We start from the raw sequence: 20326 nt of genomic DNA on the forward strand, positions 1-20326 counted from the left end.
CTGAAGTTCATCAAGGCTGCAGGAGGACTTGTGAAAACATTTAATGCCAACTCTGCTTCATCGCCAATGAGGAAATCTTCCAGGAAACGTAGAGGACGTTCAAGAAGCCACTGACAGAACACAGTGCGACGTTGGTGATCTGCTTGCTGAAGTTGATGTCTCTTTATCGTCTGATAGGGATGAAATCGCAAGTCATAAACGAGTTATTCTGTTAAAGGTTGCAGATGGTATTCCAAGTCCATTTCAACAGCAGCTAATTTGACCTCCTGTTTGCCCCGCCTGCAGAGTGTTACGGACTGCTTGGATATTAGCAGCAGATCTTCCAGATCGGTGCGCGTGCGACCACAATGTTCTCTGTTCAGATTACGACTCGTTCCAGTTATTTGATACTTCGCAACATTTTTGTAAATAGCACCACGTGAAGGGGGACGTGCATTTGGGTACTGCTGGCGGAATCTCAGAAGCACTTTTGCTGGACTCTGGGTGCGATGGTACACTGCAACAAGGAAGGCCCTTTGCTCTAGCGTGTACTGTGGAGTATCCATTTTAATGTTGCTATTCTCCTTGTCAAGTAAAACCTAGCATATGTAAAAAGATAGTTGCCCAGATTTACCAAAAGTCACGTGTTATGTAACTCACACATGCACAGGATTGGAACCCTAACAATGAGGACAAATGATCTGTACACCTGCATGTTTCTCATGGCTGCACAACAATATCAAGCACCGGGCATTTAACCAATTGACTTCGCGCAACTGATTTTTGTACACGCCTCACAAAAGTAGCCACCAAATCCTTATTAATGGTCACACGCCAGTGATTTTTCAGCTGTAGGAGGACAAGATGTTGATTAAGTTATCAATTAGAGAATTTGACCAAAGACCTCATACCTTTTAATCTAGCGGCGTTTTTCAAACTGTATACTTAATTTTGATACACCCTGTATAAGAAAATGTTAAAACAATTCTTCAGAGTTAAAAGTTTTGTTATGGGCTAGCTAGTGTGCGTACAGACCATATGCCTTCAAAGAAAGGAAATTGCGAACAAGACATATCTAATGTAGTCAATGTACTACTATCCAGTAATATAGGAGAAGATCTAAAATTCATCAAAGTGCGTACCTCTTCCAAGAAAGGAATATATATATATATATATATATTATATATTTCGCTCCTATATTTTATAGTTGAGCACTTTATCTAGTGATGGTTTCACTATAATTTCTTACTATATATATATATATATATATATTCTTAATTCTGTCGACTTGCTGAAGTCTGGTTTATGAAACAACACATCTTTCAATGTAAGTGTAAACAGGGGGATCCAAGGCAAACCTGTTTCCTGAAGAAATTGTGTGTAAGATGAAAAATAGCACCATTTTGGAGATAGTCAACTGTGCGGGAATTTATGCAAAGGATATAAAAGTCTTCAGTGGACTTTGCTGAACAGTGATCTTCGCAGGACAAGTGAATCTGGAAATACATCAAGAAAATTGACATCAGAACTTTCAAATCAACAAAAGAAGAAGGCTGCTGGCTAATCCATGATCAAACATTTTGCTGGATAATTTTAAACCAAAATGATAGCAATTTCATCAAATTTGTGTGTTTTCAACATTCTTGTTATTAAAGTTGTTTAAGAGAAATGCATAGATGTGAATAGGTCTACTTGAAATCCTTATGTAAAAAAATGCCAATTTTTTTTAGACCTCTAATTTTATAAATGACTGTATTTTCTGGCGAAGGACTATTGTTGGACAATAAAGTACTGCTTATGTAATGTGTAACTTATCAGGCTATATTTCAGACTTTTCAAAATCTACTTAAGGGGCCTAACAGGTTTTTAGTTATGCCGAAATTTATGAGAGGGGGACTTACTTTTTTTAGAACCGTTTATCCCTGCTTAGAAGATGATAAAAGTACATTTTTGTAATCTTCAATGCCATCATGTACTCATCATGTACAAATGGACATTAGTTTATGAAATTTAGCACATTTTTATAAAATAGTCCATCAAGTTTACAAATTTAGCAGTACGACCATTACGTACAATACAATTCAGGTGACATACTTTTATTTATAACTTTGCAAATTTATGGCCTACAGACATGACTTATCCATCATTTTATAAGTTAAATAATTCCCTTCAAACCCAAGGGAGTAAAACTATTTAAAGACGAACACTAAGACTAAAACGTCACACATGTCTCTCACTTGAGACTGTTTAAAAAAAATCATGGTATATAATTATATAGTTACGAGTTTGACCTGATACCATAATTTACTATTAGTGGCCTAACAGACTTATTATTCGACGTAGAATATTCGATGTAACATATCTACGTTATTTAATGCAGTGGCGTAACTAAAGGGGGGGGCAGGGGGCAACGTGCCCCGGGCGCCACCCTTAGGGGGCGCCAAATTGACCAATTCAGCATCGATTCTGCGCCCCTCCAAGCGATGAAAAGCAAAATTTTCGCGCGCATTTCAGCACAATTGAAAGAACATTTTAAGACCGATATTCAACTTCTAGTAACCAACATTAATTAGTGGTAGGCCTTATTTGTTCAAGAATGGGGGGGGGGGGTATTATGTATCCTTAGCCCTGGGCGCCACAACCCCTAGCTACGCCACTGCCCTCGTCTAAGATATTCTCGGGTGGGGGGGTAGGGGCGCCAATTTAGTTTCTTGCCCCGGCGCTACCAACCCTAGTTACGCCACTGATTTAATATATTCCCATTCTATTTCCAGTAATGTTTAAGGCGCCCGACTTGTAATCCATAGGTTGTGAGCCCCGCTCGTGCCAACGTGTTGTGTCCTTGGGCAAGGCACTTTATCCTCGTTGCCTACTGGGGGATGGGGTGGGGTTGGATTGGATGTTTGTATCGTTGTTTGTTTCAATGTTGCAATATTGGCGCTGATTAAGCTGCTGCCTGCAAATTGCATTGTGTCTGTTTAGGTGTGTTTAATGTACAATTCTAGCAATTTGACCTGCGGGTCACCATTAGAAGGGCTTTTTAGAGTTTGTAATAAAGCCTCCCTTTTCTAACGAAAGTTTGATGACATAAAATCGATAATATATTTGTACTAGATATTCTACGTAACATATTATGGATTTCGTCATCAAAGATTCGTTAGAACTTAAACATTACTGGAAATAGAGTGAGACTAGATTAAATAACGTAGATATGTTACATCAAATATTCTACGTCGAATACTTGGATTCTGTAGCGGCCCTTATGGTCTCAGGTTTGACAGAGTGCCGATTCACTGCCGAATATCGACTCGTCTCTTTGTTAAACTCATGTCTAACAAGCATGGATTCTCTTGAGTTATAGAACAAGGGAGAGGGCAGCATATTGATTATTTAACGGTGATTCAGCGTGATATCAAGCATGATAAGTGCGAGAAAGTGCATTGCATATAGGGTTAGTAAACGATGCAGTACCGTACCTGCAATGATACCTGTTCTAATATTTCAAGAGATATCACGCGCAACATCTAATGCACTTTACAAAGTAAATCTACTTATTTCTTTTAATTCTTAGTTGTATCACCGCATACAAACATACATTTTTACAAAATTAAATCATCCACATTCTTCGTAGTACGGCATCATACAAACACAAATTGTACGATTACTAAATCAAACCATGCATATTAGTATTAGTTCAGCCTTATATCAACAAGTTGTAGTCTAACAAAGTGAAACCACCTACATTGTTAGTGGTACGGCCTCATACAAACAAGTTGTACTATTATAACATTAAGCCATCCAGATTCTTAGCAGTACGGTCAGAGTACGACTATCATACAAATAAGTTGTACAATTACAACGTTAAACCGTTCAGATTCATACAAACAAGTTGTACTATTCGTCGTTATATAAAAATTATACTATTACAAAATTAAACCATCTAGATTCTTAGTAGTACGGCCTTATATAAACAAGATGTACTATTATAAAATTAATTAAGCCATGCATATTCTTAGTAGTACATCCTCATAAAAACAAGTTGTACTATTACAGAATTAAGCCATACATATTCTTAGTATTACGCCATCATACAAACAAGTTGTACTATTACAATATGAAATGAAACCATCCATATTCTTAGTAGTACGGCCACATAATTATAAACAAGATGTACTATTACAGAATTGAGCCATACGGTTAAATACCACTAATAGGTCTGGGGATACATGGAAATACATGTACGACGTGTAACTAGACTATTTGTTTGCATGGCATCTAAAAAGACTGCATTAAAACTGCGCTGAAATTGATCAAGTTATATAGCCAAAAAAAGTACTGTTTAGGGTTTGATGCTTCAAAATGGTATATTTTCTCTCATTATATGACATTTTTGTTGTAATAGTACCAAAATTCATACGCACGGCTTCAGTGTTTGGTAAATATTCGCCCTACCATATTATGCGCACTGCCATTTTAAGGTGTTTACGGTTCAGTGCGTTAAAACAAGAAAAGTCTCAGTGCAGGTCAACCTATGTTGAGTTTTTGATCATTTGGCATCTAAATCATATAGATTCACCTGATATTAGTGGCATTTAACTGTGAGAGTTCTGAATATGAGAAAATTCCACCCGAAATTATCCATTTTCCCATATGAAACCCGTGTAGTAAATAATTAGTGGTATTTAACCATGCATATTCTTAGTAGTACGCCATCATACCAGTAAGCTGTACTTTTTCAGAATTAAGCTATACAATGTCATATTCTTAGTAGTACGGTCACATAAAAACAAGTTGTACTATAACAGAATAAAGCTATACATATTCTAAGTAGCACGCCATCATAAAAATAAGTTGTACTATTTCAGAATTAAGCTATACAAATTCTTCGTAGTACGCCATCATACAAGTAAGTTGTACTATTTCAGAATTAAGCTACACATATTCTTCGTAGTACACCATCATACAAACAAGTTGTACTATTACAGAATTTAAGCTATACAAATTCTTCGTAGCACACCATCATACAAACAAGTTGTACCATTACAATATGAATCTTTCCCCATGATGCATTTTGCCCTCTCCCTTGGAAGCGCATCGTATTGTGAATCTACCGAATTTCAGGGATCAATGACATGAAAATCTTTATGTTATTGAATATAAGCCCACCGATCTTTCGTATAATATTTAGTTGCTTAGTTGCTTAGTAGTTTTCCATCCACGTCCAATCAATGCACCTACACTGTTCACCAGGATACCTAATTACAAAAATATAAAACGTAAAGTAAAGAAAATTCGTTTACCTGATCTTTTTATATTACTGCCCTACAACAACAAAAGTACACAACAAAACTATACTCCACTAACATGGACGCACACATACAAATAAGTATAAACCAGCCTGTTCCACGACGACAATACGTTCGTGCATGTCTGTCTGAAACCGGTTTCTCGTTATATTCCGAGATATTAAGGTGTAGCGTTCTCTCTTGGGTATTTGTGTGTATTTTGGGACGTTTTTGACACTCAACGTGCTCAGCTAGCACTGCACATGCCTCAATACATGACGTCATATGCAACCTTTGAGCGTTAGATGATTGAAAAAAAAACAAAAAAAACCACGAAATAATTCAAATTTGCGAGTGAAAAAGTACCTCACTTTTGCAGTGCTTTTTTGTCTTCAAAATATGGGACGTTAAGGTGGTACTACACCCCCTGCTAAAGTTTGTGACTAATTTAGCATTTTTCTCAAAAATAACTACTATACACTGGTAGTTATGTTATTACAGGGGCAAGGAATCCAATTACTTTGAAATTTCAGCGATTCAAGACAAGTGGTTCATTTATATGTTAAGAAATGAGGTACATTCTAGCGGTACCTCTTTTCTGATCATAAATAACGTACCGCTTGTCTTGAGTTACTGCAATTCCAGTGTAGTAACTGAATTCCTTGCCACTGTCATATACATAACTTTTGTTATACCAGCGTGTTATTATTTTTTGAGAAAAATGCAAAAATAGTCACACATTTATCAAGGGGTGCAGTACCACCTTAAATGCTCTCTTTGAAATTTGTTTCTTCGGAGCAGTATTAACCGGTTGTCGTCAGTCGTCTCAGCAGTAAAGAGTAGCACAAAGCAGTGCCTTAAATCACTGATCAACGATGGTTGCAACTTGGTATCCCGTCTTACTTTGTGAATATCACAATCGTACAATTGTGAATATATCACAATTCGTCGGCTGTATTCCATAGTGGCGTATAGTGATTTTTGGTCATTTTTTTTAAAATTGGCACATATGTCTTTAATGATGTTCTCTTTCATTTTTTCTAAGTCTCATCAGTCATAATTAGCTAATTAATTAGTAATTAATTAATTAAATGTGGCGTATAGTTACAAAGTGACATTTTTCGTATTCCATAGTGGCGTATCGACCATACGCCACTTTTTATACACATTTTATAATTATGAAATATCGGCAAAAATGAAAAACATCGTATGTCATAGTGGCGTACGCGTATTGGACCTATACGCCACTATGGAATACGATGTTTTCATTTTGCCGATATTTCATAATTATAAAATGTGTATAAAAAGTGGCGTATGGTCGATACGCCACTATGGAATACGAAAAAACAAGGTATTGCGTTTTGTTCGTTTTCCATAGTGACGTATAGTTTTATTGTCAGTTTGCCAGCAAAAGTATGTATTTATTTCTTTTGAAAAATATATAACAATAAAATCTATTTAGTTTACTACAGAAATTTCACATCATTTACAAAATATAATGAATGTCTGATTTACACAACTCGATTTTAAATTGGCATTTCTTCAAACCCGATTTTCTCGAAAAGTTGTTTATTCGCGGCGCCCCACTATACGCCACTATGGAATACGGACGACGAATTTAGTACTATTGAATGGGTTGGATTTTCCCGTTTCCGTCTTGAACTAGGGCCCTCAACATTTTATTTTGACGGTTATCTGCTAAGAACGTATTTAACGTTGTTAATCGGTGACGAATCCATACTTTTTCAGTGGCGTATACGCGAACGCAAGTTACCGAAAGCGCGCACTATGCGTGATCGAGTAAAATTTGTCATACTAGGAACTCGTGTGTTTACATGTTAAATTCAGTTGGAGGTAGCGGATAAACATTGCCGTTTCATTCTGTAGTTTTATACGAAATAATCATGTGAATTAAACGATCGTTAACTTGTTTGCGTTGTTGAAAGGATATCAATATTGTTTCACAGTTGTTTGTCACCGCTTTATTTCACTAGCTTTATTTCGCTCGAGCAGCTAAAGCTGATATCGCAGGCGACGTGGACGCATCGTTGAAACCGGTGATAAACAACGGCGAATCCCAAAGAAAGTGCTATCCATACAGAGTACATTAACCAAGTTCTGTATGAAAATTGTACACAGTTTTAATATCTGTCTCAATCAATAAAGAAAATTGTACCTGCAAACGGAATTTTCCGCCCTTCGGCTTTGGCCGCTTTGAGAGTATAGGTTTTCTTTTCTGTGTATAAATAGTAAAGGAAAGATTTTTGTGAAAATCCTGGAAAAGTAACATTTTAATACCAACAAACATTTAAAGATACTGCTGCTGCTGATGATATTTTTGTTGATGATGATTCTGATAACAATAATGATGATAACAGGCCCGTAACCAGGGGGGCTGGGGCGGACCCCCATCCCAAAAAGTACCTTTTTTTTGACCCAAAAAGTCCCATTTGCGAGCGTATCGAGCGAAAAAATTAATACAATTTTGGAAAAAAATTAACTTTTTCAAAATCCGCCCCAGTCTAAAAAGGTCCAAATTTTGAAAAAAGGTCCACTTATCTCAAAATCAGCCCCCAATAAATCCTGGTTACGGGCCTGGATGATAATGGTAAATTACATTTATATTACGTAATTACCTGCAATGCTTCAGCTATTATGTCTGCAACAGCCTTCGTATTCGCCACAGTCAATCCCTCTTTCACAACAAATTGTATGTTTTTCTGGATATCTTCTTTCATATCACTAATCACTCTAAACTCGTCATCCAGCAGGACATGTAACAGTTTTTCTGAAGGATTAACTTTGAATGATCGGAGATAGCGACACATGAATCTTTTCAAAATAGTTGAAACTTGTTTCAGATCAGCATCGTTCAAATCGGATTTCATGCACCGATCTTCGAGCGCATTTTTAGTCTTTTTGTCCAGAGGGAGTTGATATTGCCTAGGCACTGTTTTACTCTTATCCTCAGCAACTATATCCTCAACCTTCAGGTACAGATCTACAATGTGTTTTAGCCGTATACTCGTATTCTGGCAAAGAATGGTCTTGATTTTTGAAACTGCATAATTGGAATATGAGCTTTCTATGTACTGACTTAGCAGCTCATTTGGGTCGCCACCGGTTCGTTTCAAAAACACCAACGCAATTTCCAATAGTTCAAGCAAATTTGGCGCAGAATGGCGATCGAGTGATTCACTGACGTCGATGTCTAGTTCCTTTTGTTCAACTGCCGCTTCAACATCGAACAAAATGGCAGTGCATGTATGAAAAATGTCGTCTGTAAACTCAAAACTTCCGAACAGGTTTTCACTTGTAAGAAAAGCACTGTGAATTATGACATCTTCTACTATTTTCTTTTCTATCTGACCAAAGTCATACTGATTACGTAACACTGGGTTGCAATCTAGATCATGGTATAAAATACACACACTTTTCTCGCTAAAGCGAATAATTCCATTTCTCCTTCTCAATTTGAGATCCACCCACGGTATGCAAACAGTGTTGTCGTCTTTTGTGATTACATCTAAACAGAATTCATAGTGGTTGAGTGCGAGGGCAGCCACTTCATTCAAAAAATCATTTTGAGCTTCTTGAAGCGTTTCAATAATGCGTTTCATGTCATTCCGCGGCTTTCGTCTTGGAAGCAAACTGGCTATGACTGGAGTATCCAAACTCATTAACTGAGGTTCTTCATCTTTCCCTGTTTTCCATCCCTTGCAGACTTCATTCCACGCATTTTCGAATTCGTTAAATTTGGTCTCGTAGTAATCCTTGCCAGTTTGGCACTGCAAATCTTGCAAAATATCACGATGTGTTCTGGTTTCTGCTGTTAAACTGTCAATGCGGTAACGTAAAAGATTGCTTATATAAAAGTTCCACTTAAGTAAAGCAGGCAAATACTTGAGATATGACAAGACTCCACATCGGCGAAAAATAAGGTACAAAAATGGATGTGATTGAAAACTGTGTGGGCCCTGAGAAAGAAACGAGGCCCTGCAATCTTCAAAGGATGCTGAAGGCATGTCCAATAAGAGTCTATCTACATCCGTATTAAAACACAATAAGTGAGGCGTTTTTGAGCTCTCTTGCTTAAAGGTATGAATCTCCCGATGCATACCTCTTACAGTCTTCTCAATAATTAATGCCAAATTCTGTTCAAACCGATTTCTGTCCGTCTGATCTGTCCAGTGGTATCTATTAGCAGGATCAGAAATAATGTTCATACTTTCTCTCAGTATGGCGTGTAGCAGCATAGTCACCTCTTCATAGTCTAAATTAAGTAGTTTTGTCAATGCTTCGAAATCCATATCAATAGATTCACTCAAAAATATCCTAACACGTTCTAAATGTATTTTGTCTGTTGATGCATGACCCTCAGGTCTAATGGCTTTCGAAATAGAATGCTTTACGCTCTTATCAATGCAACAGCCTAGTAGAGCTGAACAATTGAACAGTAATTTGATAATTCTGTACGTCACAGGTGATAAGGACCTTATTCCCAGAAGAAGAGATTGATGATCTACAGAAGAGTCCTTAGAACAGTGGTATCCTTTTTGATCTGAGTATCGCATCGTGTTTTTTGAAACATGAACTTCACGCAGTCTGTCCTTTATAATATCAGACCTGCAAGAACTACATTTAGAAAGTAGATCTTTTTGAGCGACGCCTACTACACAGGTCTGACCACATTTGCAATTATACTGGAAAACTTCTGGAAGAGGCTTTTTCATATTTTCAAATGTCACTGTAGGTATCCCAGATGCAGGTAGGTATAGATTACTGATGCGAACAGGTCGAGTTAGCAACTGCAAAAATGCCCCTGAGATATCTCCTGAATATATAATGGCCCCGATATGAACAACAACCGACGCTTTGTGGACGTCCTTCATAAGGCTCTCTGGCTGTAATTTTAACCAAGTAGGTTTAAGCGTAGCATGTTTATCATGGGAAGATGTTTCTATGAGGCGGTCAACGAAATCAGTGAAAGGGTGGTGTTCAGAACGTTCCTGCGTAAACCACGCCATTAGTTTGTCTTTCAGTTCCGTATTCTCTTGTTCAAAGAACCTTTTCGTTGGTCTTTGAAGATACAGTTTGTCAATGATAAGTCCAACAAACGCTAATCTGTATTCTACCTCGCCTAGCTTTCCACGTAATTGGTCTTCTTTCCCTGTTGCAAAGGCCTGGCAAACTTCATTGAATTTCTTAGCGTATGCTAAAGGATTGTAATTCAAATATCGCATATTACTGCTTTGTTCTCTTCTATACTCTTGTAACGTCGGGAAATACTTCGCACTCAAATATTCTGCATACTTTTCAGGCTCACTACTTCGTACTTTACATTTATCCATAGAAGAAACAAAATGATACTTCAACGCGTTTAGGCGTGGGTTTGTCGTTGAAGGTAGCAGCTTGCCTATAGCCATTGAAACGGTCTCGGTGTAAAATACTGTGTTGTCCACCATACCTTCAAAGTGAGTACTAAATACTTTGAATACTGTGCGAACATACGCTATAGCGCAGAGAAATTTCATAGACATCTTTGTTGCACTTGAGATCGTTTTTAAAACTACATCTGAGATATCTTGCCATGTGAAATCAGACCCCTGGGTGACGTGTTCAAACAAAAATTCTTGAAGTACATCGTAGCAAACGATGTTAAATGGGCAATCAAACGCGGCTACTTGATTTACAAGGTAGCGATCAAGCGTCTCAAGACATTTCATATTCAGCTCAAGTAAGCTCTTGGGTGAAAGAATGCTCCGCCAACATGATTCAACGTCGTCTTTATGGAAATATAGGGATTCAGACAGGTCCATGTTTATGAGTGTATATATGACTGCTCTAGCTCCGGAGATAAGACCATGGGTAGTTTCGTTCCTTATGATGCTTATAAAGGTCGGTAGAAGTTCTGTGTTTGGATCCACTTCAAGACAACGCCCAATGTAAAGACAAACTAAGTCATCATTTTCGCGACCTTCAACATTGCCAAGTAGGTTGACAAAGGCTTCAAATGTCGTTCTGGAAAGAAGAAACGTTGTTTTTCTTTCAATATCTATACCATCAGTTTTTAAGGCACTCTCAGCCAATTTCTGCAAATCATTGGCGCAAGTCTGCTGACTTTTTAAAATGAGCAATCTAGAAACATCGATACACAATGTCAAGAAGTGTAGCCATGGCGAATCGCTATTGACGAAGGTTGCGTGTGAGGCAATAATGCTGGCTTTCTTTTGCCATTCATCAATCCCACCGCAGAGTTCTACATTTTCCCTAATTGGTAAGACCTTTTTACAGACACCGGATACAAGCAGATAACAAATCTCTTCGCAGTGTGTGTATTCCTCATGCATACCAGCAAGCAATCGAACTTCAGGAACAACTGACGAGAAGTTTTCTCCAGTTTGGTCTTCTATGTTTATTTGACGATGGTCACGATTTGCACTATTGTCTAAGGAACCCAGTGTTTGGTCAATTGAACTTAGTATTTGGTCAATTTGAATGTCTTTCCAAATACAGGACTTTGCGATGAGTCCAACAACCCTTGGTAGCATATGATCTGTCCAAAATGCAACGTAGCACCTGGCTATTTGCACATACGGTTGCGTAACATCTATGACACCAGCAAGTCCATTTTTCATAAGAAACCATTTTGTTGTAGTTATGCGATGGTCCAAGTCACATTCTGGAAGAAAGTTGCTGGAAACCATCTTGATGAAGTCATCTTCAAACAGCCCACCTTGTACGTCTTCTAACTCTGGATACTTTTGTTTGATCATTTTTGCCAGTTGTTCGCTAAGGCGTTTTGTGGAAAAAGCACTGTCCACCGCGACATGGTCCAAAACTAAGCTTTGATATGATTGAATTTCTTCATGAAATAAATTGAAGAAGGGGAACTGGTAATGAAGCAGTGGCTTCTCTATCTTGTACGATTCACTGCACTGAGGTGAAGATATATCAAATAATGTAGGAGAAAAGATTTTCTCGTTGGCAAAAAAACAAGCCCACAGCTCATTGTTGCCAGGTCTTGACATAAGACTGCTCCATGCGTCCAGTTTCTCCACAGCAAAAACAACCTTTGCAATGCTATCACGAATGTAACTTTTTATGTAATGTTTCCGAGCTTCCGCATGTGAAAACCATTCTCTGAGTAAACTTAAGTCTGAAGCAACGTTTTCTTCCCAAGATTTTTGGGTTGCCTCCAAAGATTTTTTCTCTTTTTCTCGAACACAAAGTGCGACCTTTTGAGCCAGCTCGTTCACAATTGTAGCATTTTGAGACATAGTCTGGACTAGGGCCTTCACTTCTGACAATTCACGTGATTTCTCTTTATGCTCATACGAGATTTGAGCAAAACACCACAACAGCTGTTCAGTCATAATATCAGCTACACAACTATCAACAACACTTCCAATGGACGAACTTCTCGGGGATGTAACGGCATATGGGTGTGGCTCAAGCGTTTCAATTGTAAAAGGCTCCCACCCACCAGAAAAGTTGAACATCCAGGGTTGTTTTTTGCACGTGTCCGTATTTCTGTCCACGTGAAAGATGAAACACACATGTTTTACACCCCTGTCTTTGCATAGAGTCCCATTGTTGTATTCAAGCCGATACTGATCGACTAAGCTTTTGGCCAACAGCACATGTTTTGAATCATTCAGGGTATTGCATTGGATTACCAGCATTTTGGTACTTGACAGAAGCCAGAAAGTACGGAGTCTTTTATCCAGCTGATTGTAGGATTTGAAGTTGGATAGTCTCTCAATTTGGTATGTCAAGCAACCATCTGCATTCATCAAAATCTTTGTTAAGTCAGTATGAAATGTGCTGAAAGTATACAGAACTAGTTTTGACCCATCTTGCGTTATTTCTTTATTCAGTGTATTGAAAAAGCGTGTTGCGTTCTCGTCCATAACAATGCTCTGCATAAGGACAGCAATACCTTCATGTAATGGATAGTTGAAATATTTTTCTTTTATTTCCAATATGGTGGTTACGCTTTCATCCTTTTGGTCTAGGGCAAACACAGAGAGCGGAAGCCTTAATATAGCATCGGAACACATCATTCTTAAGATGCATGTCGTACAGACTTGAATTAATTGGTTCTTGTAATTAGTTGTATAAATGGATAAATCCGGAAGTGTTTTGTCCAACTTCATTACCATTGAAGGGATCATGTCGTCATTAAAACCAATGATGGATTCTTTCAAAGTAAATGTCAATTGATCTTGTTTCAAGGTAGTAACATCTTGGACCCATTTACGAACTTCAACCACGATGTTGTACTGTGACTCATTCATTGCATCAGAAAAATTGACTCGCTGCTTTTCAAATCGATTCAAAAATGGCGGATCGCATCTGCCCTGCTCCACGTCATCTTCATTTACTAGGACAATACACTTGAACTTCGGGTGGACGATACAGATGTGATTTGCAAATGGTCCTAGTGCAACTCGACATCTTTTGGACTGTTTGACCTCTCTGTAATTTTGATTCAGCATGTCGTATAATCCGCCGTATATTCTTTCTAGATTACGAAGAACAAGCGTACCCTCATTTTCCATTTGGATTATTATTTTCCTAAGAATCAAATGATCGTAAACTGGTGTGCAATCGTTCTCGTATTGACTACCGTAAAGTACCGTGTAGTTAGTCTTCATTACGGATTGTGTTAGAATACTAACAGCGGAATCATCATTCTGTGTGATGATCATTAGATGTCGAGATGTTTCATCTTGGAGGCATTCGTCGATTAAATTCAACACAGTGTTCCTTAAATCACCCTCTTTTTCACACGTGATAGTATCGTGATATTTTCTTGTGATAGTATTATACACCTCCGATGTCTCAACTTCTCTCAATCCTCCAAAATTTCTCCTGACGCTTCTTTCAATTGAACCGGGTATACTCGCATTAGTCGTGGCATATTTCACCATTGAGTAGAAGTCGCGAAGACCATGAAAATCCGCACGGATTTTGATATCAAACTTCTTGGACTTGTATGCATGGTAACCTTCTACAAGCTTGACAACATCTGTTGTATGTTCTTTTGAATAACCTGTACCTCTATTGTGTTTGTTGATTGCTTCAGCTGTTTCTTCAAGGTCTGCTTTTATTGGATCTGGACGCGACAATATCACAGCACGGTTCATTTTTGCTGCATCTAACGTCCAATTTGATATTCCAATAACTGCGACTGAAGGAAATCCTGTTTTATTAGGATCCAGTAGACTATGTAGAACTTTAAGAGGATTACATTTCGACCTTTCAGCTAGTCCAATTTCATCCAACAAAACAACTGGATACCTGCCATTGGCTCTGTATGTTTCAGCTGTGTCAAAGATCTTTTGAATGCCTTCCGATGTAGAGGACTCAGTTCCTTGAAAAGATAATTTGTATATTTTAGGTAATGTTTTGAAGAATTGTTTTTTTGATTGCTGTCCTTTCAAATGTGATTCAAGGATATTGACCGAGAGGGATTTACTGCTGCCTGGTTTTCCTACAATAAAAACAGGAATTTTGTTCATTATTGCAGCCAGAAGGACGAACACGTTTTCCTTCATGGCTTTGTTTCTAGCGATACCCTCTGGTAAGTCCATTACAGCTAACAGGTCACTTTGCTCGGCTTCAATCACACCGTCTACATAGTTGCATTTGAATCCACACTTCGATGCAAGGAACTTCCGGTATTTACTTCTATCTTCTTCCTTAGCCAGTCTTGAGTGGTAGCAAACGGCAAACGCAAGGATCATACCTCTGTAGTTTTCCTCTTCATAAACCGTTTCTGATACTGCTTTTCGTAGTTTTGCCATACCCTTGTTTTTCAAAAACACATTTATCATCCAATTTGCTACTTTGCTGCATCTGTTTACATCACGTAGACTTACACAGTAAGACGTGTTCTCATATTGTCGAATGAAAGCCTGCGATTCCACAAGCAAATTGACAAAGATTGGATTGATCCTCTCAGAAATTGTCCCATGTACCATTCGCTCGATGTAAACCTTTTCGTCTTTTTTATTCAAGGAACCGAAATCCCAAATGAAGTCTAGCATAGTGCCTGGCGGAGGATGAACACGATACACTAGGTTGTCTATGTATCCCGATTCGTCGATCCCTGGTTGTTTTAAGCCTGCATTCGTAGATTCTTTGTCTCTCTTTTTATAAGGATTACACGATGCAATACATACTAAATTTGGTGGGAGATCCTGACCGTCGAAACGATGGTGGCACACTATTTCATTTAATGTGCCAAGGAGGGTTGATGTATTGATTTCGTCAAAATATGCCCAAACTTCACGTTGAGTTCTATTGTCCCTATCTGTTTTCGTTGTTGATAATAGCTTGGTTCCAGCATGTACGTTGATAACTTCACTTTCAGTTCTACGGTCCCCATCTGTTTTCGTTGCTGATACTTTGCATCGTTCAACGAACTCACTGATTTCAGTTAGCGTGGTTCCAGCATGTACATTGATGATTTCAAATGTTGCATCGGAAATAGCGGCTAAATATTTGATCAACAGAGTCTTTCCACACCCAGTCTCTCCTTGAATAATAACAGGTACACGGGCATTAATTCTCATCAGAATTAACATCATTTTCAGCATGTTATCAGGGGTAACAACGTAGTGACTCATCAGTTCTCCGTGTTTTTGCAGAAATGCTGCTTCATCAAATGGCTTATCAGTAGTCCTGCACATTATTTGCAACGTCTTTTTGAGATCAGCTTCCGATAAATTCTCATAATCAGGCAGAGAAGCATTCTGAGATTCAAAGTATGTTTTAATTGAATCTGGTACGTCAGATACAACTCTATACAAGATGTGTATAGTGTTCAGGTCTTGTCTGTTAAAAATCACCAGTTCGTGGTTACTTTTATGCCATTCGATAACGCCTTTCATTCTATTCTCAAGTCGTGTTGCATTTGGTAGTCTAGGAAAGCTTAAGCCAGACCTCTTTGATTCGAATTGTTTCATTACTTCAAACGCCGATTGAAAGATGATCTTTACAAGTGATGATCGAATTCTGAGAGGCTTTATCTTGTGTATCAAGAAACTGAATCTGGTTTTCATTGACCATTCCAGTGTCGGTATGGAGAAGAAATCTGACCTTGTAAAATGTTCTAAAGATTTTGCAAGGACTTTCAGAAACGCATGAACAGCTGTGTATGACATTGGTTGTTGTTTGTTAAAAAGCTCTAATAGGATTAGCCGACATCGCGTCTGATCAATGACCTCAGCTTCATTTTCATCGGTTTGGTTTTCATCGATTTTCATCGGAATTTGGATCTGTGTTTTGTCTAGAGTTCTCTTGTCAAGAGCTTGTTTGTATCGACATACAACTTGTATTGGACTGCCTATATTTGTAGAAATAACTAGGTCGTCTAAATTCTGCCACCGTATGTGATGGTTTCTGAACATTCTGCATAGTGACAAAGAACCGCAAAGGTAATTATCAAAGGTGTTAGCTATTTCCAGATAAATCCGTTTTCCATACCACTTGAAGAAAACATCACCTACAGTGATCATGCCAACTATAGCAAGTTCAAATATCAATTCATCAAATATTTGAGGCTTCTCTAAGCTTGTTATGTCGAAGTGCAAATCATCATGTTCAGTACTGTTCCTTGTCATATCTTTAATATAAGTTAATAGTTCAACTTTATTCATGGTTGCTCCAATTAGAACTGACTTAACACTCATTTGGTTTGTGGATCTTTTGAATACGTAGTTTGTTTTCCCCTGACCGGCGTGGTCTGAAGTTACAATCTTAATGTTAGGATTGTCTGTTTGTAAGCTTCTTTTCATTTCCTCTTCAGCCATTGGTTTAACCTTGCGCACATTGCATGATGGGAAATGCTGCACCACTGGATGGTAGCGATTTCCGCGACATAAAATAGCCAACATGACGTCTGAATTACTTTTTGCTGTATTTTGTAGTCGCTTAATTCCCTCTATTAAGTCTATCTGTACTTCATCTCTAAGGTTTTCAACATCTACAAGAAAATAAGGCCTTTTGCTCAATATTGTTTTGCCAGCGACTGATCCCCAACATCGCGCTAAAAAAAGGGTAATATCCTCGGTGCTTGTTTGCTGTTGACAAAACATGATCTCACTCGGTTCGGGATAAGTTCTAGTCGTGCATGCACACAGTGTCATCAACGTAAGAATGTTGTCAATCGATCGGGCATCAACATCATAATATGCGACAAAAATATCCCCAGGTTCCACGATAGAATAGTCTGGATTTGTTGTTATATCATCTCCTAGTTGAGTAATTGACCTATGAATAATTTCTTGCCTTCCATTTTGTTCAATGAATGTATCTAAATAACAAGCAATGGTGACTAAACTCTTTTTTTGAATAGGCATTGTGTTCAGCAATGAACTTTTAAAATCAGGTACCTTCGGTTCTGTCTGTAGGTCAGCATGCGGACATATGAAGTGTAAAAGAGTTTTTATGTCTTCGGAAAAAGAAATTTTTCCATCAATATATCTATATAAATCCCACAATTGCCTCGAAGTGAAGTAGTTCAAACAGAAGTGTTCTGCTCTTTCTTTGAGTAAGGTTGATTCCCATGTTTCCAATTCACCCTGAAGTTTATTATGTGCGTCTTGAAGGTTCAATGTAGAAACTGGCTCCCATAATGGTCCCTCGATAAAACCTACTGCATCGTCTAATTGAGAATACAACTCTGCAATTTCGTAAGCTCTATTGATATTCTCAAGAAATTTAGCAGCTTCCGATCTGACTTCCTTATCTGTTTCAGTCTGTAGTTCAAAGGAACAATTAAGTAAAGCACGGTTTCTGATATCATCTAATAATTCACTACTACAAATTCCATATTGGGATTCTTGATGAGGATTTTCCTTCATCTTTTGATTCTCATTTTGATTCTCCTTTGAATTCTTGTTTGCAATCCCCTTTTGACTTTCCTTTGGATTGCCCTTTAAATTATCCTTTGGATCCTGCTTTGGATTCTCATTTGGATTCTCCTTTGGATTCCCCTTTGGATTCAATTTTGGATTCTCCTTTGGACGCACTTTTGGATTCTGCTTTTGATTCTCCTTTGGATATTGCTTTTGATTCTCCTTTGGATTCACTTTTGGATCATCAGTTGAATTCTCCTTTGGATTCTCATTTTGATTAACTTTCGGATTCTGCTTTGGATATTCCAAAATTATATCATAAGTATTTGTAGAACGGTTTCTCGTGAAGCAAAATCGTCCACCTTGTTGTACAGAGGCCCTAATGATATAGCTATCCAGTTTGCCATAAGTTGCTATGCTTTTGTAAACATCTTGTATGAGGTAAATATTATGATTACATTCTACTACCAAAGATTTAATGCATGTTTTTTCCTTTTCATTTTTAATATCCGATGGTCGTTCACTTATTTGCTGAGTATCTGTTTTTCCTTTTCCTTTTTTGATATCCAACGGTGGCACGCATATTTGCTGACGAAGAATCGCCATGAATCTGACAACACTTATCTTTTCACGTTCTAAGAACGGCATCATCTGTTCTTTTAGATCCATAAGTTTCAACCATTCATCTGAAAATTTCCCAAGTGCATCTGCCACATTCATCAGATCTTCATCTCTGATTTCTCTTAGAAAATGCAGTAGCGCTTTAGATTTGGCCATTTCTTCTAAAAACTCAAACATATATTCATGTTTATTTTCTTTTTTCAGTTTCTTCTTGAACCAAGACAGAGTGGGAATGTTATCGAGCCATGTTCCTACGGATTGGTTAATATCACTGGTAAGGGCAGTCATTTTTTCGATATCCTGCTCAGTCCCGGGATATACAGTTAATAGGACACTTCGTAGAAGACTTTGATGTTGTTGATATTCCTCAAACATGACAAGTTCCTTGAGATCACTATGTACATTTTCGTTTATGACGAGTTCATTGAGGTCAGTTTTCGGGTGAGAATGTATATCTTGTATCAATTGTATTTCCTTCTTCAATTTCTCAGGTGTGTCAATATTCTTCATCACCTCTAGCATATCTTTCAAAAGCGTTTGTGAATCTACCATGTAATTGCGTGTCACAATCTTTTCTAAAATGAAATGGTATTCTTTGCAACAATCGTCAACGAGGTACGTAGCAAATACAGATAATGTCAAATTCGCTTTCTCACTTACTTCTTCCGTCTGCGTAATCGCGCTTAATTTTGTAAATGCAACGTTTTGAAATATAACTGATTCCAATGTGCTCTCCACTCCATGAATATTGTCCAAAAATGTACACACATCTTTGTCGATAATTTCGATGTCACAAATTCTCCCTGTCTTGTATTTTTTGTTTGCTTTTGTTATGATTTTCATGTCTTCCTTCTTAATAAAATGATCTGCAAAATTAATATTCGTCAGGAATACGTCACATGTTGAGCGATGCTTCACATATTCAGTTTTCATGCTACATATTTCAGATAACTCACTTTTAAAAACGATAGCATCTTGACCCAGTAAACACGTGACGAGTTCAACAAGTGTGTTTTTCTTCTGTTCTGTCTCCAGAATGCCCCAAACAGAATCGTCTAATTGTAGCTGTTTCGTTTCAATGTTGCCTTTTATGTCCTGTAATAGTGTACATACTCGAAGAAACTTCTGACTTTCTTGTAGCTTCAACGACAGTCTCCCTCCTCGGAAACTCCATTCTATAAGTTTGTCCCAAAGGAAGAACTCTTCTACTATGTTTTCAATTGTGCTCATTTCAAGTGTTTCAAGAACTGCTAAGATAACTTTAACAATACTCTTTAGTTCAAAGAGGTCAGTTTGGTTGGAAGAAAGATATTGAAAAAGTTGTTCCTTTTCTTTCACACTTGCTTTTTTGTCTGCTATTATCTGCAAAATATGGCGATATAACCATGACAACCAAGATTTCGATTCAGTTGTATCACCCTTTTGCTGGTCATGTTTTAAGTATACCTTGACAAGCTGTGTAACTGTTATCTTAGATTGTTCGAAGCTACTGAAAATCATACCTTGGAATTTCGAGGTTATTTGAATGTCTCCAAGATTTTCAATTACTACAAGATATCCATAAGCCTGCTG

The 20326-nt window shown here is 37.8% G+C and overlaps 2 protein-coding genes across 2 annotated transcripts in view; both read right to left on the bottom strand.

Annotated features, from left to right (window-relative positions):
* Nucleotides 1–2091: 2091 nt before the first annotated feature.
* Nucleotides 2092–20315, bottom strand: LOC140144999 (uncharacterized). The gene is made up of 3 exons (XM_072166792.1): nt 7901–20315; nt 7441–7500; nt 2092–5234 (listed from the first exon to the last, which is right to left on the bottom strand). The coding sequence occupies exons 1-3, from the start codon at nt 20252–20254 to the stop codon at nt 5223–5225; spliced, it is 12426 nt and encodes a 4141-aa protein (XP_072022893.1). The 5' UTR covers nt 20255–20315; the 3' UTR covers nt 2092–5222.
* Nucleotides 20295–20326, bottom strand: part of LOC140145001 (uncharacterized) — a 76511-nt gene continuing 76479 nt past the window's right edge. The window contains exon 16 of the mRNA XM_072166793.1: nt 20295–20320. Coding sequence (XP_072022894.1) covers nt 20295–20320 — 26 coding nt within the window. The remainder of the gene's footprint in view (nt 20321–20326) is intronic.

This window comes from Amphiura filiformis, unplaced genomic scaffold (assembly GCF_039555335.1).
Source record: "Amphiura filiformis unplaced genomic scaffold, Afil_fr2py scaffold_112, whole genome shotgun sequence".
NCBI lineage: Eukaryota > Metazoa > Echinodermata > Ophiuroidea > Amphilepidida > Amphiuridae > Amphiura > Amphiura filiformis.

Coding starts and splice junctions, on each gene's coding strand:
- LOC140144999 (XM_072166792.1), bottom strand. CDS start 20,254: ATGATTTTCAGTAGCTTCGAACAATCTAAGATAACAGTTACACAGCTT. Junction 7,501..7,900: donor TAATAGCTGAAGCATTGCAG/GTAATTACGTAA, acceptor ATTTATACACAG/AAAAGAAAACCTATACTCTC.